This window comes from Salminus brasiliensis, chromosome 2 (assembly GCF_030463535.1).
Source record: "Salminus brasiliensis chromosome 2, fSalBra1.hap2, whole genome shotgun sequence".
Taxonomy (NCBI): domain Eukaryota; kingdom Metazoa; phylum Chordata; class Actinopteri; order Characiformes; family Bryconidae; genus Salminus; species Salminus brasiliensis.
In genome coordinates, this window is record NC_132879.1 from 47,089,976 (window position 1) to 47,113,550 (window position 23,575).

A 23,575-nucleotide genomic window follows, 5' to 3' on the forward strand; every position below is an offset into this window, starting at 1 on the left:
AATTGTATTTTTAAAATGTGTTCATGGTGGAGATGTACAACAGTGCCTTTTTCAGACTGAACACTTTTACTATGAACAACACTGCATATAGACACTCAGAATACAGTAGAACTATTGGATAGTGTTGGATAGTTGGATAGGGGTAGTTGCTATAAGTTGAGTCAAGTTTCTCTATAATGAACCATTTCACAATAAAGCACTCAAAGAAATGACTGTTTACATCTCAACAACACCCTATCCAGACATTTTGAAAGATGACGTCAGCGTAAATGTGTGCTGGAGGTTTTTGCTTCATAATGGGTTGGGGGAGTTGGAGAAGTGGAGGGAAAGCATATAATTACTGGTTCATAATAAGTGTTTTCCCTCCAACTTGATGCATGCTGATATATAAAAATCATACAACATTTTAGAGGCATATGCTGTCACGCTGTCAAAAAAAAGGTATATATCTTTTTGCCATTTTTCACTGTTTAACATAATTTGAATCTGGCTGTCATAAATTCATGAAAAGATCAATAGAAATGCTCCAAATGACCTGGAATAAAATCTTTTTACATGGGCGTTCATTGAAAGTTAAGGTTTCTTCTTTCTCCTGTAAATTGTTATTTTGGAGATACTGTCAAACAATTGGTCATTTTTGACAGTGATGATACTAGTGCAATGTTTTTTTAAATGCTCATAATTTAATTAAAAAAGGTAAACTGTCATATTTTATTTTCATTACACGTGAAGTGACTTTTTTGTGTATAGCTTATAAAGATCATTAATCTAGTATCTCAAATTATTCAAATATTTCTTAAGATCCAGTAGAAAATTATGTATAATACAGAACTGTCCAGCCACTGACAAGTGAGTTCATTTATACACTAAATACTTGGCTGGGACTGTGATGTATCCCTCTGCTGGCCTGAGTTGGGAGCTCATGCCACACTATGCATGAGCAAAGCTCCGCCTTTCATCTCTCCCCTCTCTCCTCCTCGTAAGCATCTCAGTTTTGGGTGTTCGTTGTGACGTGTTACCCTGCTTACTCTGAAATGGTTGCGGCTCCATGTTTGTTCTGGTTTTGACCCTCTGATTTGTATGGATCATGGATTTGCCTGTTCCCTAAACTCCCCTGTTTCCTAAACTCTGCCTGTCCTGATAATAAGAGTATTGCTTTAGCTGTAATGAAGCCTCTCTGCACATACAGCCTGCCTCAACCCATACATTACAGGTGCTCCTTTACTACAGTTTACTAAATCAGCGCAGCATGGCATGGAGGCAATCAGCTTAGATTCTTTATGGGGTTCAGGTCTCGTGAGTAGTCCTACTGGAAAAAAGGAAAGTGGCATCTCCATAAAGCTCGTCAACAGATGGAAGCATTAAGAGTCTGGTCCTTTTCCTCCTCAGCCCAAGCAAGTCGCTTCTGGCGCTGCCTCTGGTTCAGGAGTGGCTTGCTATTAGGAATGCGGCAGTGGTAGCCCATTTCCTGGAGACGTCTGTGTGTGGTGGCTATTGATACACTGCCGCCAGCCTCAGTCCAAGTTCTTTAATCAACTTTTCTTGACAAGCCTCTCACAACTGAGGTCATCCCTGTTGCTCGTGCACCCTTTCCTACCACGTTTCCCTCTTCCAGACAACAGTCCATTAATACTGAATACTTGGCACAACACATGGGTAACTGTCAACTCAAGTATTTCTACTGTTTGAATAGTAAATTACTCAAACTTGAAGTCTTCTAATGTGTATATGTATATATAATGTTATAATAATGTGAGATACTGGATTTTTGATTTTCATGAGGGATAAATAAAAGAAAAAAGGATTGAAATACATCACTTTAGGTGTAAATATATAAATATAAAACATTTGTATTTATATTGTGGTCTTTTTACGTTTTTTACATTTTCTGAGTAGCACTAGTATGATGAATGGCTAAATGAGCATTATATGAACAAGCACCTGTAACTTTTAGAGTTTTTTCTCATAGTTCAAGTTTTACTGGAAGTCTCTTCCCAGATAGATCTCCTTTATATCCCTCTATTGACTCCACTTACTTCAGACAACTGACGAAACGATCGCAGCTCAGGAGCAGCCAACAAAGGAGAAATTATCAGCGAGGAAGTGGGAAAACAAATCGTTTTCGCTCTCCGGGGAGGCCTGTGTCTTTGACCGGTCTCAGATACTGACTTCACAAACACACTGGGGACAGTTTCCAATCCATATGTCCTCTGCATTTCAATGCGTTCATGGTAGATGAACTCATGAGGCTATTTCTAATAATACCCAATACCTAAGTGTCATTCTGTTTGTTCATGTTTGCTTTGAGTAGAGCTCTCTATCGATCTCTCCATCTCGCTCTCTCCACCAAGCGTTTCACGATCTGTCCTTCCAAATGACTAGGCTGGGATGGCTCGTTGGCCCCAGCCGGGAAGGCGCACTTTGAAAAGATCAGTGAATGCAGGAACAAAAGAGCTGCGGCGAGAGTCAGTGGTCAACAGAGGCCCGAGGCAACATGATTGTCAGTCAGCAGCAGCGTGCAGCAGACCTCTCTCTCTCTCTCTCGCTTTCTGTCTGCCTACTCATGACATATGCACACAGACAAACGAGCCGACACACAGCGCTTATGATAAACAGCAGTATATTCATCTTATGTTTATAGGATACATAGGTCAAGTGAATAAGTGCCAAACTGTACATATAAGCAAATTCTGAGTGTGTGTGTGTGGGTGTGGATGAGAGACAGAGAGAGAAAGAAAAAGTGAGAATGTGAGTGTTTGGTACATTCTTCTACTGGTGGACAGACTTCTGCGTCATCTAGGAACTCTTGCATCTCCTCGGCTGGTACGTCACTTCAAAGTTCAAGAGAATACTTTAATAAAAGCAGAAAAACTCCCAATGCCCAATGTAATCCTCCCGCGAACCAGAAGCCATCTCTGCTTCTCTAAAATTCCTTTCATTTAGGATTTCTCCCCGCCCCCCCGACAGTCCTCAAAGGCCGTTGCTGCCCTTGAACAGCGCTTTAGCGGTTTTTGAAATAAGTTTTCAATGTACAGTATTAAAAAAAATTACAGTTACAGGATTTCAGAGACTACGTTCCTCAGATATGGTAAAATATCCAGGAACGGAAAGAAGCAGGAATTGAAATGGCATATACGGGGGCTCTGGGAGTTGTAGTTTTTTGTGTTGGTTGTTTTTTTTTGTTTGTTTTTTTAACACCTTAGGCAGCTCTTCTAGGCATCATACTTCTTCCCCGCTCTGTGGATCTGCTGGTACAGGGTCATGGAGAACGCCATGCCGAGAAGCTGCAGGACATGGAAAATGACATCAGAGCAGAGATTAGACATAACATTTAAAGGAGAATTACACCTATTCTTGACGTGAAACTCACCATGTTAGTCAGAATTAATGATGACTGTGATAGAAACTGTAAGCCTGAAGAGCCTCTTAATGCCTCTAAAAGCTACATCACAGAAAGCTACTGTCATTGAAATGGTTTTGAGTAAGCTGGCTTTGAGTAAGGAATTGGTTTTATCATGGTTTTAAGATAATTGTGGCCTAAAACATTACATGCAGGGCTCTGGATTGTTACTACTTTACTATTTTTGTAAATTATAACTCGAATTTTATGTTTGTGTTGTAAAGCTTGCGACCCAGGGTCTCTATCACTAGCACGTTAAAGCACTCATAACCACTGAAGTTAAGAGAAATTCAGAAAATTAATTCATCATTCAGCAAATCAAAATGTATCATCTTGATAAGCTACAGCAGCTAACATAGCAAAGTTATAGTAATAGTAATTGTAGTTAAAAACATGCCTAAACCATCACACACTCCTTACATCACCACAAGTCACCTCAAGCAGACCTGTGTATGCCATATTGTTATGTATATAAAAAATAGACAAAAGCATGTTGCACATCTAAAAACAGTGGTAGCAGTCATTTCAGAGCCTGACTAGTCTGTACTGTTGTGTGTCCGAGATCATTCAACTTACTCAAGGTAAATACAGTCTGCAGACAGCTATTTGTTGGAGGATAAGCTTCCATTACCTGTTGGCTACATTAGCCTTACAATTCCAGAACAAACCTGAAACTGAATTTTGGCTAAAATATCACTGTCACTTTAAGTTGTTGGATGATGATTTGTAATTAAACAGATCAATGCATAATGTCAGTGTCAATTAATTACATATGAATCATCGCAGCCACACAAAAACCTTGAACAGTAAATGGCAAGTTTACAGTAGAAATCAACCTTTTAATGGAAGTCAGTGTAACAACCCATTTTGGATTATTTCTATTGGTCCATTCATCATAAAATTCACAAACAGATTCACATGATCACAAAAAGAGAAAAACAACAAAAATGGAGAAACAAGGTTTTTGCGTGACAGTGATAATATGTCGCAAGCACATTTCCATGTGTGTAGCAGGGTGAGTCTGGTTTGTGTGTGTGTGTTGTTCCAAATACCTGTATGACCAGGACACACATAGCAATAGTGCCCAACAGGTGCTTGTTATCATCCAGCCAGTCCACAACTTTCTCGTAGCACCCCTAGTGGTCAAAGCACAAGGTCACAATAAGGCCTATATATATAGCAATATATTCAGAGGATTTGTCTCCTTTACCTTATATAAGACTAGTAATAAAAGGTGACTGATTTGTGACGTTCACCACATGTCCAAAAATATGGGGTTATAAAAAAGTATTGGGACACCTGCTCATTCATTGTTTCTTCTGAAATCAAGGGTATTAGAAAGAGTTCTGCTTTTGTTGGAGTAACTGTCTCGATTGTCCAGGCAAGAAGGCGTTCTACTACATTCTGGAGCATTGCTGTGATGATTTGTTGACTGCATTCAGTGACAAGAGTGTTAGTAAGGTCAGGATGCTGGATGATCACCACTCCACCTCATCCCTAACTCCCCAGCTCATCCAAAATACATTGGATGGAGCTCTGTCATTCCAGAGAACACAGTTCGCCTGCGCCACAGCTCAATACTGGGGGGCTTTATACCCCTCTAAACCACACCTGGCATTAGGCATGGTGCCAAAAGGATCATGTTTATGTGCTCCAGAGATTAATATTTTATTGGCAGTACTTCTCTACAGGGACAAGACAAGCTGTGTATGTGTGCAATAGGTGCAACCAAAAGTATCTGAATGCATTCATTAAAAGTGGTGTCCACAAACATCTGGACATACAGTCTACCTGAAGCTAATTTTTCTCCCACGTCCTATAAATTTTCCTATGACCAACGTTCCACATCCCACCACTACACGTCTGGTCCCTTTAACTCAGTCACTCCTCCCACTCCTAGATCGATTTATCAAAGAGGGGTCTAGCTTTCTAGCTCAAAGTGGAAGCTGTCTGAGCTCCAGCCTAAGTTCTCAGAGTTCCCTCCCCCATACAGTCATACTTTCTCCACCCACACCAGAAGGGCATGAGGGCACGGACTGAACTCACAAACAGATAAACAGTCAAATCAGTTATTTTTTCTTTGCTCAGCTTGCAGATCTACTTGAAAATGTGTAAGTAGCACAATGTGGTGAACTAGGCAGGTATAAATCACAGAGTTTCTTTGGTTTCACTGGTTTTCGTAGCTTCAGTGTAGACACCGGGAAAAAGGCGGAGCTTCCATTCTCTAGATTCCATGCTTCTTCTGGGACAAGCATCTGGGACATACTGACGGCTGTGAGAACACTCAGACGTTTTACCACTGCAAGGCGTAGTGTGTGTAAAACAGGGCTGAAATTCTAGCACAGACTAGAATGCAACGTCTGTATCGGGTTTTATCCATTTTATTTGAGCTTTTTTTTAGATTTTTAATGCTTTAAAACATTTTAAGGCTTTAAAACTGACAAAGATGGGCGTGTGGATGTCTGTACCGATGTCAATAATTGGCTTTTGCTCGCACATCTAGTGTGAAGACTTCCTGTAAGAGTACAGGCTATTAATTCCGTAGGATTACTGACTCCGTACTGATACCCTCAATTTCAAAAGAAACTGTGGATGAGCACCTTTGACCTTTGGTCATTTAGTGTGTATTTAAACGCATTTATTTGCAATATCTAAATGTTGCCATCTAGATCACAATGGCCTTGAGATATAAAAATACACTTGAGGACAGCATCTAAAAATCCATGTTATTAAAGGTAAAGAGTTCATAAAAGGGCAGAAAATGCCCCTTTCTCGCTCCAGCATTAAAGGATTAGGTCAGCCTTGTAGCACAGCAGACACTGCTCAGATTTTCTGCTTCTGTTCAGCTAGTAACTCACCCGGGACCAGAAAACATTAGTGGCATTGCGCCCACACTCCTTATAATGCTCCTGACAGCATCGGTCTGGCACTGTCTTATCTGGCAGGGCATCATGCCAGTCTGTGTGCCCAGTCACGCCGCAGCACTGCCACTGAGAGAGAGGGAGAGGGAGGCAGAGAGATATTATTGCTTCATCCAATATTTATAGGAACATTTCTTAACAGCAGTAACAGGTTTGCAATGGCTGCAATCTCTGTAAGGTTTTTGCAGGTGGAATGTTTGTGCTTGCTGAAATAAAGGAGACGGGGGGAAGAAGAGTGGTCAGGAGGCTAAGAAGCCTATATAAGATGGTAGACGGCTCTGCAGAAGGTATTTGGAGATCTTTATACAGGATCAATATCAACAGCAGTGTAATGCAGTTATATTGCTTAATCAATAGTATTAAAATGTCTAATGTCTGAGACCCTTACCCACGTCTGATGCAGTAATATAATATAATCTAGTTTAAATTTACACTGGCTTGCTCTTACACAGACACACAGGTTAGACACACACACACAGTACTGTGCAAAAGTCATCTGAGATGATAGAATTTTAGAATTACTACAAAAACAATGAAGGTTTCTGCAATGGTGATGCCTGTCTACTAAAGATTCTCTTGGATGCATGTAAAAAAGCAGTCACCAAGAGCCATGGACCTATGTATAGGAGTTGTCAACTATGGAACAACATCCATTGAAAAGATGACTTGTACAAGATCGCTCTCCACAGAGCGATAAAGGAGAAGCTGGAGGAAATAGCACTGCTATATTCGGAACATGGACACAGATTAGAGTAAGTCCCATCTTTTCTCTTCTATTATTTATTTCTGATTATTTATTATATCTGTTAAAGGAACTATTCCCGTCTACTTGTCCATAGCAAAATCTCATGTTTTTGTCATAATTTTGTATAAACTTCTAATCAACGCTGTTGCGCAAAAAACCTTTCTGGTGCGTGGTGGAAGGAAGACAGGAGTCACCGTTACACCTGCCATTCCGGGCTGGGAGCCCGAAGATGCTTTCAGCCCCTTTTAAAGAAAAGCTCTCCAGAAGACGGGAGAAAGGATGCTAGCCTCCCAGCAATACAGTGAAAGCCAGCAGAGGGGATGCTAGCTTCACAGCTATGCAGGGAAAGACGGTAGAGAGGGCGATAGCCTACCGGCTAAGTAGTAAAAGCCAGTCGAGGGGACGCTAGCTTCATGGCTAAGCACGGAAAGCCAATAGAGAGGATGCTAGCCTTCTGGCCACATAGCGAGAGCCAACCCCGGAGCCTCGGGTTTAGAGAAATAGTCGCATCACTGTTTGTGGGTGTCTCTGAGCTTTGCACGGCCCCCCAGTCATGTGACTCATGCCTCTCCTGTAAAGTTACCAATGGGGAGCGAGGTTTTTAAGTAACACTGGCAATATACTTCAATATTAACAAGCAACACCACAATCAAATCTGCAATAAACCAATTTCATGGAAAAGTGTATTTTTTAACCTAAAATAGTTTGACTTAGTATGCAAACATTTTTACTTAACAACACGTGTGCACAAGGCACAGGACAGCCAATCGGAACAGAGGACACTGACACATATCAGTAATAAACGTTCATGAACAGAAACAACCTAATTCAATTTAAAATGATAAAAGAGACTGGAACATTTATTCCAGTACACAAATACATAAATCATCATTTGCTATTTTGGATCATGTCTTCATCTTAAAATAATCTGGGAGGAGCTCTGTGGAGTTTTGGGCTGGAGTTTGGGTGGCTTCTGCTTTGTGGTATGAAGCCAGTACTCCCTATGATGAGTGGAGCTAGGAATGACAGAGGACAGGGTTAAAAGGGAGATGACAAGGTTATGGAGCTTTGCGCAGAGTTGTCTTAGACACATGAAAGGTAAAGATGGAATTTATAGGATGTTAGATTAGTTAAATTAGATGAATGTAATCAAATCAAATATGACAAATTGTTGCAAGGCGACGAAAGAAAACATTTAGAAAAGCTAAGTGTCCCCAAACTTTTGACAGGCACGCAATAGAACAAATTGGCTCGTAACTATACACACACACACACACACACACACACACACACACCTCTGCCTGTATGATGTTCCATGCATTGCGGAGGCCGATGTTGTTGTCAGTGTTGTACAGTTGCAGACCCTCCTTCAGATCCCGCTTTGCATTGTCACTCACCTGCAACAGAGCACACAATTACCACCGTCTGAAAAAGCCTTTACAGTAACGCTGTTTATGTCTGTCTCTCCGTCATTGTGGCTGAGTGTGCTGCTTGGCATGCGTGTGTTTTGCTTTACCTTGTCTGTATACAGAAAGAACAAGATGAGGAGAATCAACTCTGCCAGCAGAATTATCAAGAGGACAATGAAGAACTGCAGGGAATAAAGAGAGAGGAGGGAGAGTGGGAGAGAGAAGTTGAGGGAGTTATACAATGAAGTCTACTCGCAATACTGGGATTATGTAAATTGCTATATCTATGCCATGTATGTTCAAAGCACACTGTATGACTTTTTCATGTCCACTAAGTAGCCTAGAGGGCTACGTGGGACACCACTTACGCTCAGTAACAGGCACTTGTTCTCCTTTATGGCACCCATGCAGCCCAGGAATCCTGTGACCATGACGATGGAGCCCAGAGTGATGACCAGGTTGGCGGCAGAGAGGGAGGGGAAAGAGGGCGAGAAAGTGGCGAAACTGCCCTGAGACACGGACAGCCAGATCCCCACGCCCAGCAATCCACAGCCAGACAACTACAGAGAGAGAGAGAGAGACAGAGAGAGAGAGAGAGAGAGAGAGAGAGAGAGAGAGAGAGAGAGAGAGAGAGAGAGAGAGAGAGAGGGGTATTACTATTTATTACTGAAGTGTAATGGTTTAATTTCCAAACACAGCAGGTCAGCTAAAGTTAAAAGCAGTGGAGAGGAGGGGTGAGGGATCATGTAGAGCAGATTATTACAGTATAATGGTGAAATGTTGCACTGAAAAACACCCTACCAATATTCTACCAACCATAGCAATCTGTGCAATGTTACATGCTGTGTGATATTGACTAGGGCTTTTCAATTATGATCAGCAATGATAATGCACAGTTTTAAAGGTGCCCTAGAATAAAAAAAAACTGTATTTGTACTTGGCAGAGTTGAATACGATAGTTGAAGTGACAAACATTGAACCTTTCCTGGGAATGCTACATCAGCAGCAGTTTGATAAGGGGCGGTGGCTGGCTTGTCACGTATCGGAGGAGACAAGTTTTTACCTTCCTAGTATCGGGAGTATTGCTAGTGCTGGGGGGGAGCTATGACTAACATTTTTTTTAAATGTAAAAAAAATAAAACAAAAACAAAACTAAATAACAAGGTGGTAAACAGGCTTGTAAAACTGCATTTTTCACCACACAAGTCACAAAATAGTATTTACACATCAAAGACAACATTTACAACATATTCTTCTGCCGGGCCTCCCTAGTAAAATTTACTAAAATACAGTAAATAATACATCAATCAGCCATAATATTAAAACCTGTGTAAAAAAAATAAAGTGAATAACATTGATTACCTTATTAGGTATATATATCATATGTTATATATATGATATACATTATGATATATAATATGTTATAATATGTTATAAAATGCAGCAAGTGAACAGTCAGTTCCTGAAGTTAATATGTTGGAAGCAGGAAAAATGGACAAGCTTAAAAATCTGACCCACTTTGACAGTGACCCAATTGTGATGGCTAGACGACTGGGTCAGAACATCTCCAAAACACTAGGCAGGTCTTGCAGAATGTTCCTGGGATGCAGTGGTCAGTACCTACCAGAACAACCAGTGAACAGGCAACAGGGTCAAGGGTCAGGGTCAAGGCACATTGATAAGCGTAGGGAGTAAGATCTAGCCCATCAGCTCCGATCCTACAGAAGAGCTACTGTAGCACAAACCGTTGAAAAGGTTAATGCTGGCTAACGTTAATGTTTTGTGGGGTCCATGACCAGACAGGTCAGATCTGTTTCGGGGCACAAGGGGGACCTACACAATATTAGCTAGGTGGTTTTAATGGTATGGCTGATCGGTGAATACTAAAAAATGTTAAATGTACATTTCATTTTAAACTCCCTCGCACCCTCGCAGCTGTTTCTAGTGTTTTTCAAAAGGAATTGTGGGTGACTGAAGGTCTCAAAGGATACACCAGCAGCATGCTTCGATTTCTCAGAAATGAAGGACACATTTTTCAGCTGCTTTTGAAGGATCACAGAAAACAGGACAGCCTTCAATGGCATGACAGCTGAGAAATGCATCCTTGACTCTGAGACACGGCTCTGGTGTTTCTGCATATTTACATTTTTAAAAGCTTCCTGGATTATCTTTTTTCAGTAGAGTAAATTCCACGAACAAAAACTTACATTGTTTCTTTTCTAGAACTTGGTTACGCACCCATCCTGTCAGATAAGGATTACACCAGATTCCAGAGTCTAGTCTAGTCTTACAGAAACTTTGGTCCAGTAACACTCCCACATTCCAGTCTGTGTGTGACCGATTCAACATTGATGAAACACTGGGATGCTTTGACCAGCTAAATCAGCAGACCTCAATCCCAATTCTCAGTATATAGCAGCAGGTGACCTGTTTAAAATAGGCAAACATGGAATCTAGCTGAAATGTGCTCCAAGTTTGTGGAAACTTGAGCTGAACTGGACAATAGCTTGTGTCACCGCTACTTAGGGGTGTACAGTACAGGTGTTACAGTTGGATACAGTTAGAGAACGCACAGTAGCCTAAGATTGATAACCGTAACGTGGAACCACATTTCACAACCTGCAAAGTCATTAGCAAGTTAGGAACATGTCATGCTAAGCTTAGCTCAAGCTGACTGGTGTCTGATTATGGCAAGTGCAAATGATAAACAAGAGCTAGAAGACCTTCCTGCTTCTTTTCAGTCAAGAGGGTTGGGCTTAAGCTTTGAGTGTTTAATTCTAGACTACGTGAAACAAGCGGAATCACTGCATTGGTTTATATATATTTTTAATGCAGTGGTTTATATATATTTATAATTTATTTTGTACTTTTATACCATAACAGATGCTTTTCAGTTTTGTAGTGATTGTCATGGCGTGCTAGGCCAGACGTGAAGGGATGAACACTTGCAGAGATGAAACCAAATGCAAAAGGGTTTATTCAACAAAACAAACACAAAAACCAAGGGAACGAAAAATACATTAGCAGCAAGGGCAAAACCATGAACACAACCGAAACGTGACAACACAAATGACGAACATAACAAACCTGGGGCTGGGAGGAGTTGGGAGCTGAGCGGGAAATAGAGCAGCGTTCAATACATAGACAAGGAGAGCTGGGGAACCAACAGCTAGACCAAACAACAAGGCCGACCTAACCTGGGTCACCTTGCTGGGAGGTGGGTGACTTGAGTATCCAGACCTGAAGCGAGCGAACCTCGCTTGACGTGTGAGTAACCGGGAAAACCTACTCCTGAACGAGGGTGAATCACTTGAGCTGACCTGAAGGCTCCAAAAGGTTTAGTTCTTGGCACTGAATGGCGGTGTTGAGGCTCCTTAAGTACCCCCAGTCCCAGGTGTAACACATGAACCAAATGAACATGAATTGATACACTGAACCAAACACATGAACGTAAAAGAGGCGGAAGTTCTTATTTGGGCCTGTGGGCGGCAACTAGGAATCGCCCCGGGGGAAGGCCCGATACCGAGTGCCTGAAAGTGATTTGTTGCCTTTTGTTTTGTTTCTTCTTAATCAGCCCAACATAAAAAATGCCCTACGTGAGAGTGTGTTCACTGTTTACATTTTACTGCTTAATACACTACAAGCAGTAGCAACTATCTCAGAGGGGAACAATGAAATCTAGACCTCGTTCACACCAGGTCACTCCATGTGACTTGTATCTACATCATATCCTGATGAGATTTTAGCCACTTGCATTTACACTAGGTAGTCAAATGCATCTCCTGATTGCTGTGTGGAACGGAATATGCAAATGTGCTCATTGTGCAGCAATTATTACTGGTGTTTTGGGTGTACTGGGATGGGTTTTGGTTGTGGGATGCGTTTTGGAGAGGCGGATGCGTTTACCTTGCTATAACGTGGCTCTAATGCATCTCGGACCACCTGCTAAAGAGGTTTGAGTGATCGGATTTGTATCTGAAGTGGTAACTCCTCTGCTGCACTCTCTTCACTGGCTTTCAGTAGCTGCGTCCCGCATCAGATTCAAAACCCTGATGTTGGCCTACAAAGACAAGACAAGTACCACCCCCTCCGTACTTGATGGCAATAGTAAAAAACTGGTCAGTACCGAGACCCCCTGGGTGTCCGAACGGCAGAGTCAATCGCTGTCTTCCAACACTGACTGAAGATCCACCTCTTCCAAGAGAACTTGGGGGAAGTGTAGTGTAGTGTATTGTGGTCTCTATACTGACTTATACTGTTTAGTAGTATCTAAGCTTAGAGGTATCTTTGGATTCTAGCCAACAGAAACTGGCCAAGGATAGTAGTAAACAGTGAAGCACTTCTGTAAGTCGCTCTGGATAAGAGTATCTGCTAAGTAAACATAAAGGTGTCCGGTTTAAATGAGTTGCTGGGTGATGGGGAGTTGGGGTGGCTTCTGGTTGTGGCAGAAGGTTGGACCCTGCCCTAATAGGTGGAGCTATGAATGAGATATATGGCTGAGTTAACGAGAGATGACAGAGTGGTGGTAGGTTGAACATGAACGTGTGAACAAGGTAGAGATGGAATTTATAGGACGTCGGATTGGGAGGAGGTGGCCTTCAGGCATGTTCCTATAGCCCTATAAATCAAGTATCAATAGCAACAGCCCTGCTATTCACTTACACAGACGATCAGGCAGAATCCCCTTTTTATCAGCGACGTGGTTATAATGGAGATACAAGAGTAAATTTAGGGTATGTGATTTCTCAAATTACATGCTTATTTGTACACACATTTGTATAGGATGTAAAAAGGATATACGTGTGTGTGTGAGCGAGTGACTTTCAGTTTTTCACAGACTTTCAGAAAAAGGAGAGATACTTGTGTCAGACCTCCCAGCTGCAAGTTATATAAATGCTAATGACAGTTTGCGCCGTTTGGTGGCACATCACTGTTGGTGCGAGTTTGAGCCTGTGTGGGAAACAGAGCAAGTCTATTTATGCGTTTTGCAAAAATCCACGTTTGGAGCTTATACAAGTAATTTCACGCTAATGCAATATAGATGTCCAAAATGCAATAAGACCTGGCCAAGCAAAACAGTTTAGACAAGACTCACAAGAGCACATGACAGATAATAATAAAGAATTTATATTCATTGTTCATACCAGCCATGCAGTCTCTGCAGTATTATCTAGTGAAATCTCCATGCAGTATATATTTGTACAGAGATGACATATCAGTATGGATGAGTATAGACATCAGAGGAAAGAAAGAGTGAATCCAATCCAATTCTGTAACAAATCCAGCCTGAAACAGTGTTTCTTCATATGGAGTAGTTATGTACATATGCTAGCCTTTATTGCTTATCTTTAAGGAAGAGTGTAATTAAACTACAGCTTACTTCAGGCATTGTAACTGCATGGTAGACCTTTTTATGAAATTAAACTGCTTTAACAAAAACTGTGTAAAACCCATCTTCAGTAGATTATATCCACTGGGCGGCAAATTAATTCACTGGGTGGCAGATTAATTCACTGGGTGGCAGATTATGACAGTTGAACACTTAACAAAAGAAAAAAAAAAGATTGAATTTAATGTTCCAGATGTAGGTAGCTATAAGCATTTTGTACAGTTTACTCATAACATGTGTCTATGGCTGTAGTTGAAGGTGCTTTTCCAGATTTCATTTAGCACAGTAAACTTGATTAGTATTACAGTGACCCCTCTATAATACAATACTAGTTCATATTTATTATTACCCTAACTGGTCAACCAACTGATTGACTTGTGTTATTTACTTCATGAATGGATCATTGGGCGATCCAAGAACATAATTTTACCAATAAATGATTTTCCTGTGATTGTATTTTGTAGTATGACTAATAAAGGGTTTAAAGCTTGAGGCAAAAACTTGTGGCATTGTGGTATTATGTTGAAGGGAGTGATCAGAGACCCCACACCCCCACTCATGTATGCCTTAAATGTATATATTTGACATTGACATTTGTCAATGTATTAAATCTTCTTAATCAACTGTTGTCATAATTTGGAAAGGCACAATGTGTAACCCAAAGCTCTTCCTTGCTAAATGGAAACATATGAAATCTTTTTTTTCTCTGTGTTTTCTTTGCAGTTTAGTCATATCAGTTCTCACCCACTACCTAGCTCGCCTTATCATTATGACCCTACAAGCACTAGAAGGAAGAAGGCTAGCATGTGCTTCCTCTGAGACACAGCCAACTAAGCCAGCCAATCACAGCTTTTTAAACTGCCACTTATGCAATGGGAATAATTGGATAGCTGTAAAAGGGTCCACATTTAGAGTCTGGCTCCTCACAAGATTTCTCCTCACTTTTTGGGGTGAGTTTTTTCTCACCACAGTAAGCGGCTTGCTCAAACCGGGGATAAGACGTCAGACTGTTCTTTTTTGTTGTGTTAGGATGAGCACTTGACGGGCCGTAGAGATTTTTGTGGATTCTTTGCACTTTTTTTAGACTCTGCAGAAGAGACACAGTGGAGTCATCAACGGCCACTGAAGCTGAACTCACAGGGGGCTCCTGTGACACCCCATATGTTGACTATTGTTGATGTTGTCAAGTTATCATATATTTGGTCATTAGGATAAAGTTTAGTTATGTTTAGGTGATCATGCAGGAGGTTTTACAGTAATAGTCATTTGACTTGTTTTATATATTCTGCTTCACTCCTGGTTTAATCTTTTATTGAGTGTAAGGCTTACTTTTACTTTTCTTTTACTGTACCACTGTTAATCAGTTTCAATAATTTTATGCCTGCTGTCTTCCAACGCCAACTGAAGACCCTCCGCTTCCACTTAGGCGTAGTGTAGTGTATGTTGTGTTGTGGTCTCCAGGCTGACTTTTGTATTTAGCAGTCTACGCTTAGAGGGATCTTTTGGATTCTATCCAACACAAACTAGCTAAGGGTATTTTCTGAGTCAACAGTGATGCACTTTAATAGGTCGCTCTGGATAAGAGTATCTGCTAAATGCCTTAAGTGTAAATGTAATGTCCATGTTTTGGAGCCTAGATGGTTTCATGAGCAACGTCACCAAAAAGATGGGCACACATCTGGGCAATGGAAGCTGAGATTTATTCCACTGATCCACTGTGTTGATTTCTCTTTTTTAACATCATGAATTTCAAGAATAACAACATGACAACATTGGTGACATTGTCCTGTTTTACCTTTTCAAACTTTGAGTGATTATACAGATGAGTGGATTTATTGATTTGAAGAAATGTCCAAATAAAAGTCTCAACAATGAGAGTGGAATATAGGGTAAACATAAGGAAACCAGATGAGCCAAGTGAATCTCATTTTAGTTATATCAGCAAACTCACTTTACAACAGCTGAATTTTATCCAAGTCCATACGGGACAGCAGATTGGGAAACCAATATGCTGGAATTACCTCCTGTTCTCTTGGTTGCCCTCTCTCATTCAGTCATTTTGAGTCTTTAGTTAGAGTTAAATGCTCTAGAAAACTGGTTCCCCTGTTTCTCAACAATAAACCAACACATAATCTACAACCTTTATTGAGAGATCGGCTGAAACTGCTGTGCTGGTGGATAATAAATAAGGCATGGTTTTATGGTTTTGTTTACACTGAGAGAGACACGGTATGGCAATGCTTAATGTAAAACCTGTTGTTGTATAAATAGCCCATTTAGTCTGCTACAGCGGTAGTAACATTGATTTCTTTAGACAGTGTTTCTCAGTCCAGCTAGAGGCCCACAGCCGTGCAGTTTCAGATAATGCTGCTGCCATATAGGTTCCTGATCCAGCTCTCGAAGGGATAGTTATTGGAATCAGGTGTATCGAGTCAAGGAAAGCTTGAAACTGTCGCAGGAGCGGACAGGGATTTCTGTATTATGCTAGCGATGATGCTTGTCCTGATGCTTGTGTCTAGCATAAGTGTGGCTTTCAAGCGTGTGATTCAATAGTAACAGATTATTATTAAAAAGATTATTAAAAAGATGATTCCATATGTTAAAGCAGTTTAGCCTTGTTAGCTAGCTAGCAATGTTATCTAATATCTGTCTATTTTAATGAGGGCAGAATAAAGGATTGGTTTTTGGATAAAATATAAGACAGCTTAGATTCACAGGGGTTAATCACAATAAGAATGTTTGGGTGTTATGTGTATACAATACAGAGGCCTTACCAGATGGCTAACGGCTCCAACAATACTATACAAAACATTCAGACATTTTTATCGGGAAAAGCACAAGAAGATGTCACAGGTCAATGACGGAATGCTTCACTCCTGTTGCCAGACTGGAGCCACACACATCTTTGCAATGTATTTTGCAAATTCTGAAAGGCTCTGTAGCTCATCAGAAAAATTAGGAATGAGTGATTTGAAAATATCATCTCCGACAGTTTTAACTTTATATATGACCGAACACAGTAGATACATTGGAGCAAGACAAAATGACATTGCAGCAGTGTGTACGCATGTGATTGAGTGTGCCTCAGGCCTGTGACTGTGTCTTTATGACAGAGAAAAGCCACATTTTCAAATACCCAGCACATACTCTCACCCCTCACCCCGAGATGAGACGTTAATCGCATGTAGAGGAGGTGAGAGAGAATGTAAGAGAGAATGTGAGAGAGTGTGAGATTACCACAAAAAACTCATAAAAATGAAAATGAGAGGTAGAAAAAGTGACTTCCTAAATGCTGTGTAAAAATGTAAAGGAGAAGGAAATGAAAAGAAAGTGAGAGTCAGAGAGGAGGAGTTCAGACAGCCTATGTTTGTCCTTGCACACAAAAGAGTGTGTGATATATCAGTGTGTGTTTCTAGCCGGGATGATAAACAGTCTTAACCAAAAATTTAGAATTCAGTCAGCATCCCTGGTGCACAAACATACACAGACACACAAACACACACACAGACAGGCACACACCTTGGGCTAAATATATGATGCAGGGCTTTGGAAAAAGCAGCCTAATGAGCATTTTTTTAAGCTGAATTACTGTTGACTGTGGATCAATGAAGGCTTACCATTAAGTGTGTTTCTCTTTCTTTCTCTCTCTTTCTCTCTCTCTCACACACATGCACATGCTACTTTCCCATGTGTATGTATGAAACAGTCAGTGCATGTGGAAAATAACTGGTGATGGATCATGTAGGGCAGGTGATTATAGTTATATTAGAGATAAGTTGAGCAGAGAGAAGATTGAAAGAGAGAAGAGACGAGAAGTTAAGAGGAGAGGAGAGACAAGGAAAGAGGAAAGAAGAGATAATGAGAGGATAGAAGAGATGAGAAGAAAGAAAAGGATAGGAGAAGAAAGAAAAGGATAGGAGAGGATAGAAGAGATGAGAAGAGAACAGAAGATAGGAGAGGAGAAGAGAGGAGAAGAGAAGAGAGGAGAAGAGAGGAGAGGAGATGAGATGAGAAGAGAGGAGAGGAGAAGAGAGGAGAGGAGAAGAGAGGAGAAGAGAGGAGAGGAGAAGAGAGGTGAAGAGAAGAGAGGAGGAGGAAGAGAGGAGAGCAGAGGAGAAGAGAAGAGAGGAGAAGAGAGGAGATGAGAAGAGAACAGAAGATAGGAGAGGAGAAGAGAGGAGAAGAGAAAAGAGGAGAATAGAGGAGGAGGAAGAGAGGAGAAGAGAAGAGAGGAGAAGAGAGGAGAGGAGATGAGATGAGATGAGAAGAGAGGAGAGGAGAAGAGAGGAGAGGAGAGGAGAGGAGAAGAGAGGAGAGGAGAGGAGAGGAGAAGAGAAGAGAGGAAAAGAAAGGAGAGGAGAAGAGAGGAGAAGAGAAGAGAGGAGGAGGAAGAGAGGAGAGCAGAGGAGAAGAGAAGAGAGGAGAAGAGAGGAGATGAGAAGAGAACAGAAGATAGGAGAGGAGAAGAGAGGAGAAGAGAAAAGAGGAGAATAGAGGAGGAGGAAGAGAGGAGAAGAGAAGAGAGGAGAAGAGAGGAGAGGAGATGAGATGAGAAGAGAGGAGAGGAGAGGAGAAGAGAGGAGAGGAGAGGAGAAGAGAGGAGAGGAGAGGAGAAGAGAAGAGAGGAGAGGAAAAGAAAGGAGAGGAGAAGAGAGGAGAAGAGAAGAGAGGAGGAGGAAGAGAGGAGAGCAGAGGAGAAGAGAAGAGAGGAGAAGAGAGGAGATGAGAAGAGAACAGAAGATAGGAGAGGAGAAGAGAGGAGAAGAGAAGAGAGGAGAATAGAGGAGGAGGAAGAGAGGAGAAGAGAAGAGAGGAGAAGAGAGGAGAGGAGATGAGATGAGAAGAGAGGAGAAGAGAGGAGAAGAGAGGAGAGGAGAGGAGAGGAGAGGAGAGGAGAGGAGAAGAGAGGAGAGGAGAGGAGAAGAGAAGAGAAGAGAGGAGAGGAGAGGAGAAGAGAAGAGAAGAGAGGAGAGGAGAAGAGAGGAGATAAGAGGGGATAAGAGAAGAGAGGTGAAGAGAAGAGAGGAGAAGAGAGGTGAAAAGAAGAGAGGAGAAGAGAGCAGAGGAGAAGAGAAGAGAGGAGAAGAGAGGAGAGGAGATGAGAAGAGAGGAGAAGAGAGGAGAGTAGAAGAGAGGAGATGAGAAGAGAGGAGAAGAGAAGAGAAGAGAGGAGAAGAGAAGAGAGGAGAAGAGAAGAGAAGAGAGGAGAAGAGAGGTGAAGAGAAGAGAGGAGAAGAGAAGAGAGGAAAAGAGAGGAGAAGAGAAGAAAAGAGAGGAGAGGAGAAGAGAAGAGAGGATAAGAGAAGAAAAGAGAGGAGAGGAGAAGAGAAGAGAGGAGAAGAGATGAGATGAGAGGAGAAGAAAGGAGACGAGAAGAGAGGAGAAGAGAAGAGAGGAGAAGAGAGGTGAAAAGAAGAGAGGAGAAGAGAGCAGAGGAGAAGAGAAGAGAGGAGAAGAGAGGAGAGGAGAAGAAAGGAGACGAGAGCAGTGAACTCTAAGTGAGCTTTAGGTCTGCAGATGAATAAATAATGAAAAGGGTAAAAGGCAATACATAGACAGAGTGCTGATTCTGCAGTCTACAGCAATGACATGCATCACATACACACACACACATTTTCAAAGAAGATAACAGCTCTAGATCACCACTGTGTCTGTGTGTGTGTGTGTGTGTGTGTGTGTGTGTGTGTGCATATTCTCAGCGTCCGGTCGGCAAGTGTGGAGAGCTGCTTTATGACTCATGTATTAAAGATGAAGCAGAGAGCCATCAGGCTCACTAATGTCAAACACATGAAATATGAATTCTCAGTGATGCGGTGCCCACACACACACACACACACACTTGTTACATATGGGCAAGTGTTAACCTAATGTCAGCGTAATGACATTTCTGTAATCTTAAACCTAAACAGAAATCAACCCACCATTTTTATCTTAAGTCTAACTCGATCAGCCATAACATTAGCACCACAGGTGGCAGGTGAAGTGAAAAACACTGATCGTCCTCATCTACAGCGGCATCAGGCATCACAGTCAGTTCTTGAAGGTGATGTGTTAAAAGCAGGAAAGGCAAGCACAAAGATCTGAGCCATATTGACAAGGACAAAATTGTGATGACTAGACAACCGGGTCATGTAGAAGCATCTCCAAAACGTCAGGGGTGTTTCCGGTATGCAGTGGTCAGTAAGTGTAAAGTGGTTCACCTAGAAAGGAACCACCTAAATTATGCCATCAGTGGAGGGCCCACCTCACAATGTACAGAACTTAAAGGATGTTCTACTAACACAAGGAACCTTCAGAAGTCTTGTGGAGTCCATGCCATGAATGGTCAGATCTGTTGTGGCTGCACAACGGGGACCTACTCAATATTAGGCAGGTGGTGTTCATGTTATGGCTGATCAGTGTATGCTTGAAGAACCTGTTGGAGGTTTAAAAAAGCACATAGTTAGAGAAGTAATACCGTTCCCATTCATAGATCTTACAAAAACGGCTCTTTATGGATGCATGCATCCTTCGAAGTGTTGATGTGGTATAGAATGTGCTAGGACAAAAATCAACTTCTCAACAGAGCTGAATGCTTAAGTGTTTAAAAAAAGGCCTGGACTTCCAGTGTCCAGAGTCTAGTGTTTGTTAGCAACATTAGCCAAGCATCTTACACAGGAAACTAAAGAAGCAAATTTCAGATAGCAAACATGTCTTGGTTAATGAACTGCATCTGGGTTAAGTGATAAATCCGGTGTAAAGACTTATAAAATATAATAAAATGCATGCACTCATGCCACGTTCCCGCTGGAACACGCCCCCTTTCATCAGACCGAAAACCAAACGCCACACAAATCACACTCGCTTATAGGCACATTTAGTAGACTGGTTCATCCAGGTTCGCTGGCTTACTCCCTTACTTGAACTTAGCATGTTGCTAAATTCCCAACTACAGTGGGCTTGGTCCCCCCCCCCCTGTTTTCAGGGCGTGACCTGTGTTTCTGTGAATTGTGGCAATCCATTAGTCTTTCAGCAGTCTGTAAAAGAAGAGCTCAGAATTCCTGCTAAAGTTAATCGCACAACAGCTCTTTCAGCATAGCCTCAATAACAAGCGTGCAGAGGTGGGGCTTAGTTAGGAGCAGGGGAGGGAAGAAAGGAGCCAATCAGAAGCTCTTCGTACATCGCTGCGGAGACTAGTGGAAGCGCCAGCATTCAGAAAGTCACTGCCCACTGCTATGAAACAGAGGGAGAAATGCCCTACTCTTGCATCATCAATTGAGGAGGAGTTACAGAAGCAGCAGAGCTGAATATGCAACCTCTAGAGGGCACTCTAGCCAAGTTTGGATAATCAGAATTTTAATTTCTTGGACAAATCTTGGACAAATCTTTAATTTTGTTGGACAAATCACTACAAAGTATGTATGTAAAAATTTATGCAGATAGAAGGAAAAATAGAGGTAGCCAATCAGAATCAGAGTTAATGTACATATGTCAGTCTTGAAGGTACAGTACCAAACACAGCTTGTCATATTCTGAGAGATGGAAAACGAGGTTGGAAAATGGTGATGTAAAAATTTCTTTTTTCTTCCATATTTCTGTTGATATTCAATCTCCGTAAGTCTACACACGGATACCTCCACACACACACACACACACATTTCTAACAGTGCATTAAAGAATGAGGCTGAAAGGGACAAATCAAGTCTTGGAGTCCTGCAGGCAGAGGCTCCGAGTTAAACTAGGTCACTGACACAGTGCAAGCAAAGCATGACAGGTCCACTGCAAACGTCAGCGAAACGACACTCTGACTTAATGAATCCTGTTTGTAGGATGATCTGATGCACTTTCTGTCTGTGTTTGTGTGTGTGTGTGTGTGTGTGTGTGTATATATATATATATATATATATGTGTGTGTGTGCGAAGAAAAGCATCTCTGAAGCTGCTATTACTAAACCGACCAAACAGACCACTGTAACACTGTGGGAGCTACGCCGCTGAACTAGACTTTCTTATTTAGCTCCTATGCACATCTGTGTGTGAGAACATTCTGTGACATTTCGGAGAGGAATCCGGAGATCAGGAGGGAATTTCGGCTACAGAGGTTTTCCGCCTGTGATTTCTGTAAATAAACACATTCCGTCAGGAGGAGGAATAAACCAGCGCAGATCAAACAGACAGTTTCTCACTCAAGCCGAACTGAAATTCGCCCTTTAATCTCACACCCAGACACTTCCTGCCTCACACACTCTTCCCTAATCTAACCCTAATCTTAAACCCAAATCTCCTTATAGGAGACCTTACTGGCATTTAGGAGTGAGAAAATATTCACTCTTATAGGGTTCTTTAGCAAAGATAGCGGTTCCACATAGAAGTTAAAGAACCACATGGATGCTTAAATGGTTCTCTGCCTGAATAAATGCTTCTTCACTTTGGTGGAAAAGCTTTTTGTAGACAGTGCTTTATAGAACCTTGTAAAATGGTTATGTACAGCACCTAGAAGGGTTCAATTGGGGAAGGAATCCATTTTTTTTAGTACTACACAGAACTGCGGTGTAGATAGCGGCATATGATCTTGATCTCCAACTCTATGCCGGTTTCCTGACATTTTGGCTACGTTCCCACAGCATATTACCGAAGCTTTATTATCAAAGACCTTACTGGAGATCTATAGTAATGGTAGTGGTACTACATAAAACCAGGACAAAACCAAGGTTCCAACTGAATTCTTAAATGATTAAATGCTTCTTCACTTTGGTGGAAAAGCTTTTTGTAGACGGTGCTTTATAGAACCTTGTAAAATGTAAAAGGGTTCAAAGTAGCCGTTTTCAGCACTACACAGAACTATGTGTAATGTAGATCAGCGTATGGTCTTGAAAAAATCAGATTTTTGGCTTTGTTTGTTCACACTGTCTTGTTCTTAATGTGGCCTGTATCTGATTTTGGTGTGAAAAGATCACACAGCTGCTAAACACACACAGCTGTCCTCTGTTGTGATGCGAAAATGAGCCGAGCCAACCTCTAATGTTACTTTTATACTTGCTGAAGGATAAACTGCACAGACTGAAAGGACTGCGCTCAATACAGCTCACAGAGCCCCCATTTGTTTTGTATACCTGCCGTGGAGAAGAATGCTGACAAAGGCACACAGACTCAGAGAGAAGACCTACAGAGACCTGATCTGGATGAAGACGCTGCTTTGACTTCTTTTCTTCTCTCTTTTCCTTCTTGAAGTAACCCAGATTCTGAAGAGCAGAGTAATGACTCTGTTTACACTACACAAGACAACACAACCGTATTCAGCATCAGTGTCGGACACAGATGGAATGTGGCCTCTGCCTTTAACCCATCTGTGCAGTGAACAAACACACACACACAGTGGCAGTGAGCACACAGGCTCGGAGCGGTGGGCAGCCGTTGCTGCAGCACCCGGGGAGCAGAGAGGGTAAAGGGCCTCGGTATCGGGCCCGAGATTCAAACCCGCAACTCTGTCATCAATAGCCCGGAGCACTAACCGCTGAGCCAGCACTGCCACGACCACCACCCGCGCTGTCTCGCTCATCCCGCTAAAACCAAACCCCCACAACCTATTGCAGATTATATCAGATTTCAGTGTCACACATAAAAGTGGCCAAATCGGAATGATAGATGTGACATTCACTGTGTTTTTGTTGCTCACACTCCTGTGTGTCACATGTGAACACATACATCAGATTTGGGTAGTTCTCTAACAGG

The 23,575-nt window shown here is 41.7% G+C and overlaps 1 protein-coding gene across 3 annotated transcripts in view; it reads right to left on the reverse strand.

Annotated features, from left to right (window-relative positions):
* Window positions 1–2,603: 2,603 nt before the first annotated feature.
* The window catches only part of tspan9b (tetraspanin 9b), a 45,855-nt gene continuing 24,883 nt past the window's right edge, over window positions 2,604–23,575 (reverse strand). For all 3 annotated transcript variants that reach the window (XM_072672993.1, XM_072672992.1, XM_072672991.1), the window contains 6 exons: window positions 8,844–9,035; window positions 8,583–8,657; window positions 8,362–8,463; window positions 6,259–6,390; window positions 4,453–4,536; window positions 2,604–3,284 (listed from right to left, as the gene is read on the reverse strand). In XM_072672993.1, coding sequence (XP_072529094.1) covers window positions 3,213–3,284; window positions 4,453–4,536; window positions 6,259–6,390; window positions 8,362–8,463; window positions 8,583–8,657; window positions 8,844–9,035 — 657 coding nt within the window. In that variant the 3' untranslated portion in view covers window positions 2,604–3,212. The remainder of the gene's footprint in view (window positions 3,285–4,452; window positions 4,537–6,258; window positions 6,391–8,361; window positions 8,464–8,582; window positions 8,658–8,843; window positions 9,036–23,575) is intronic.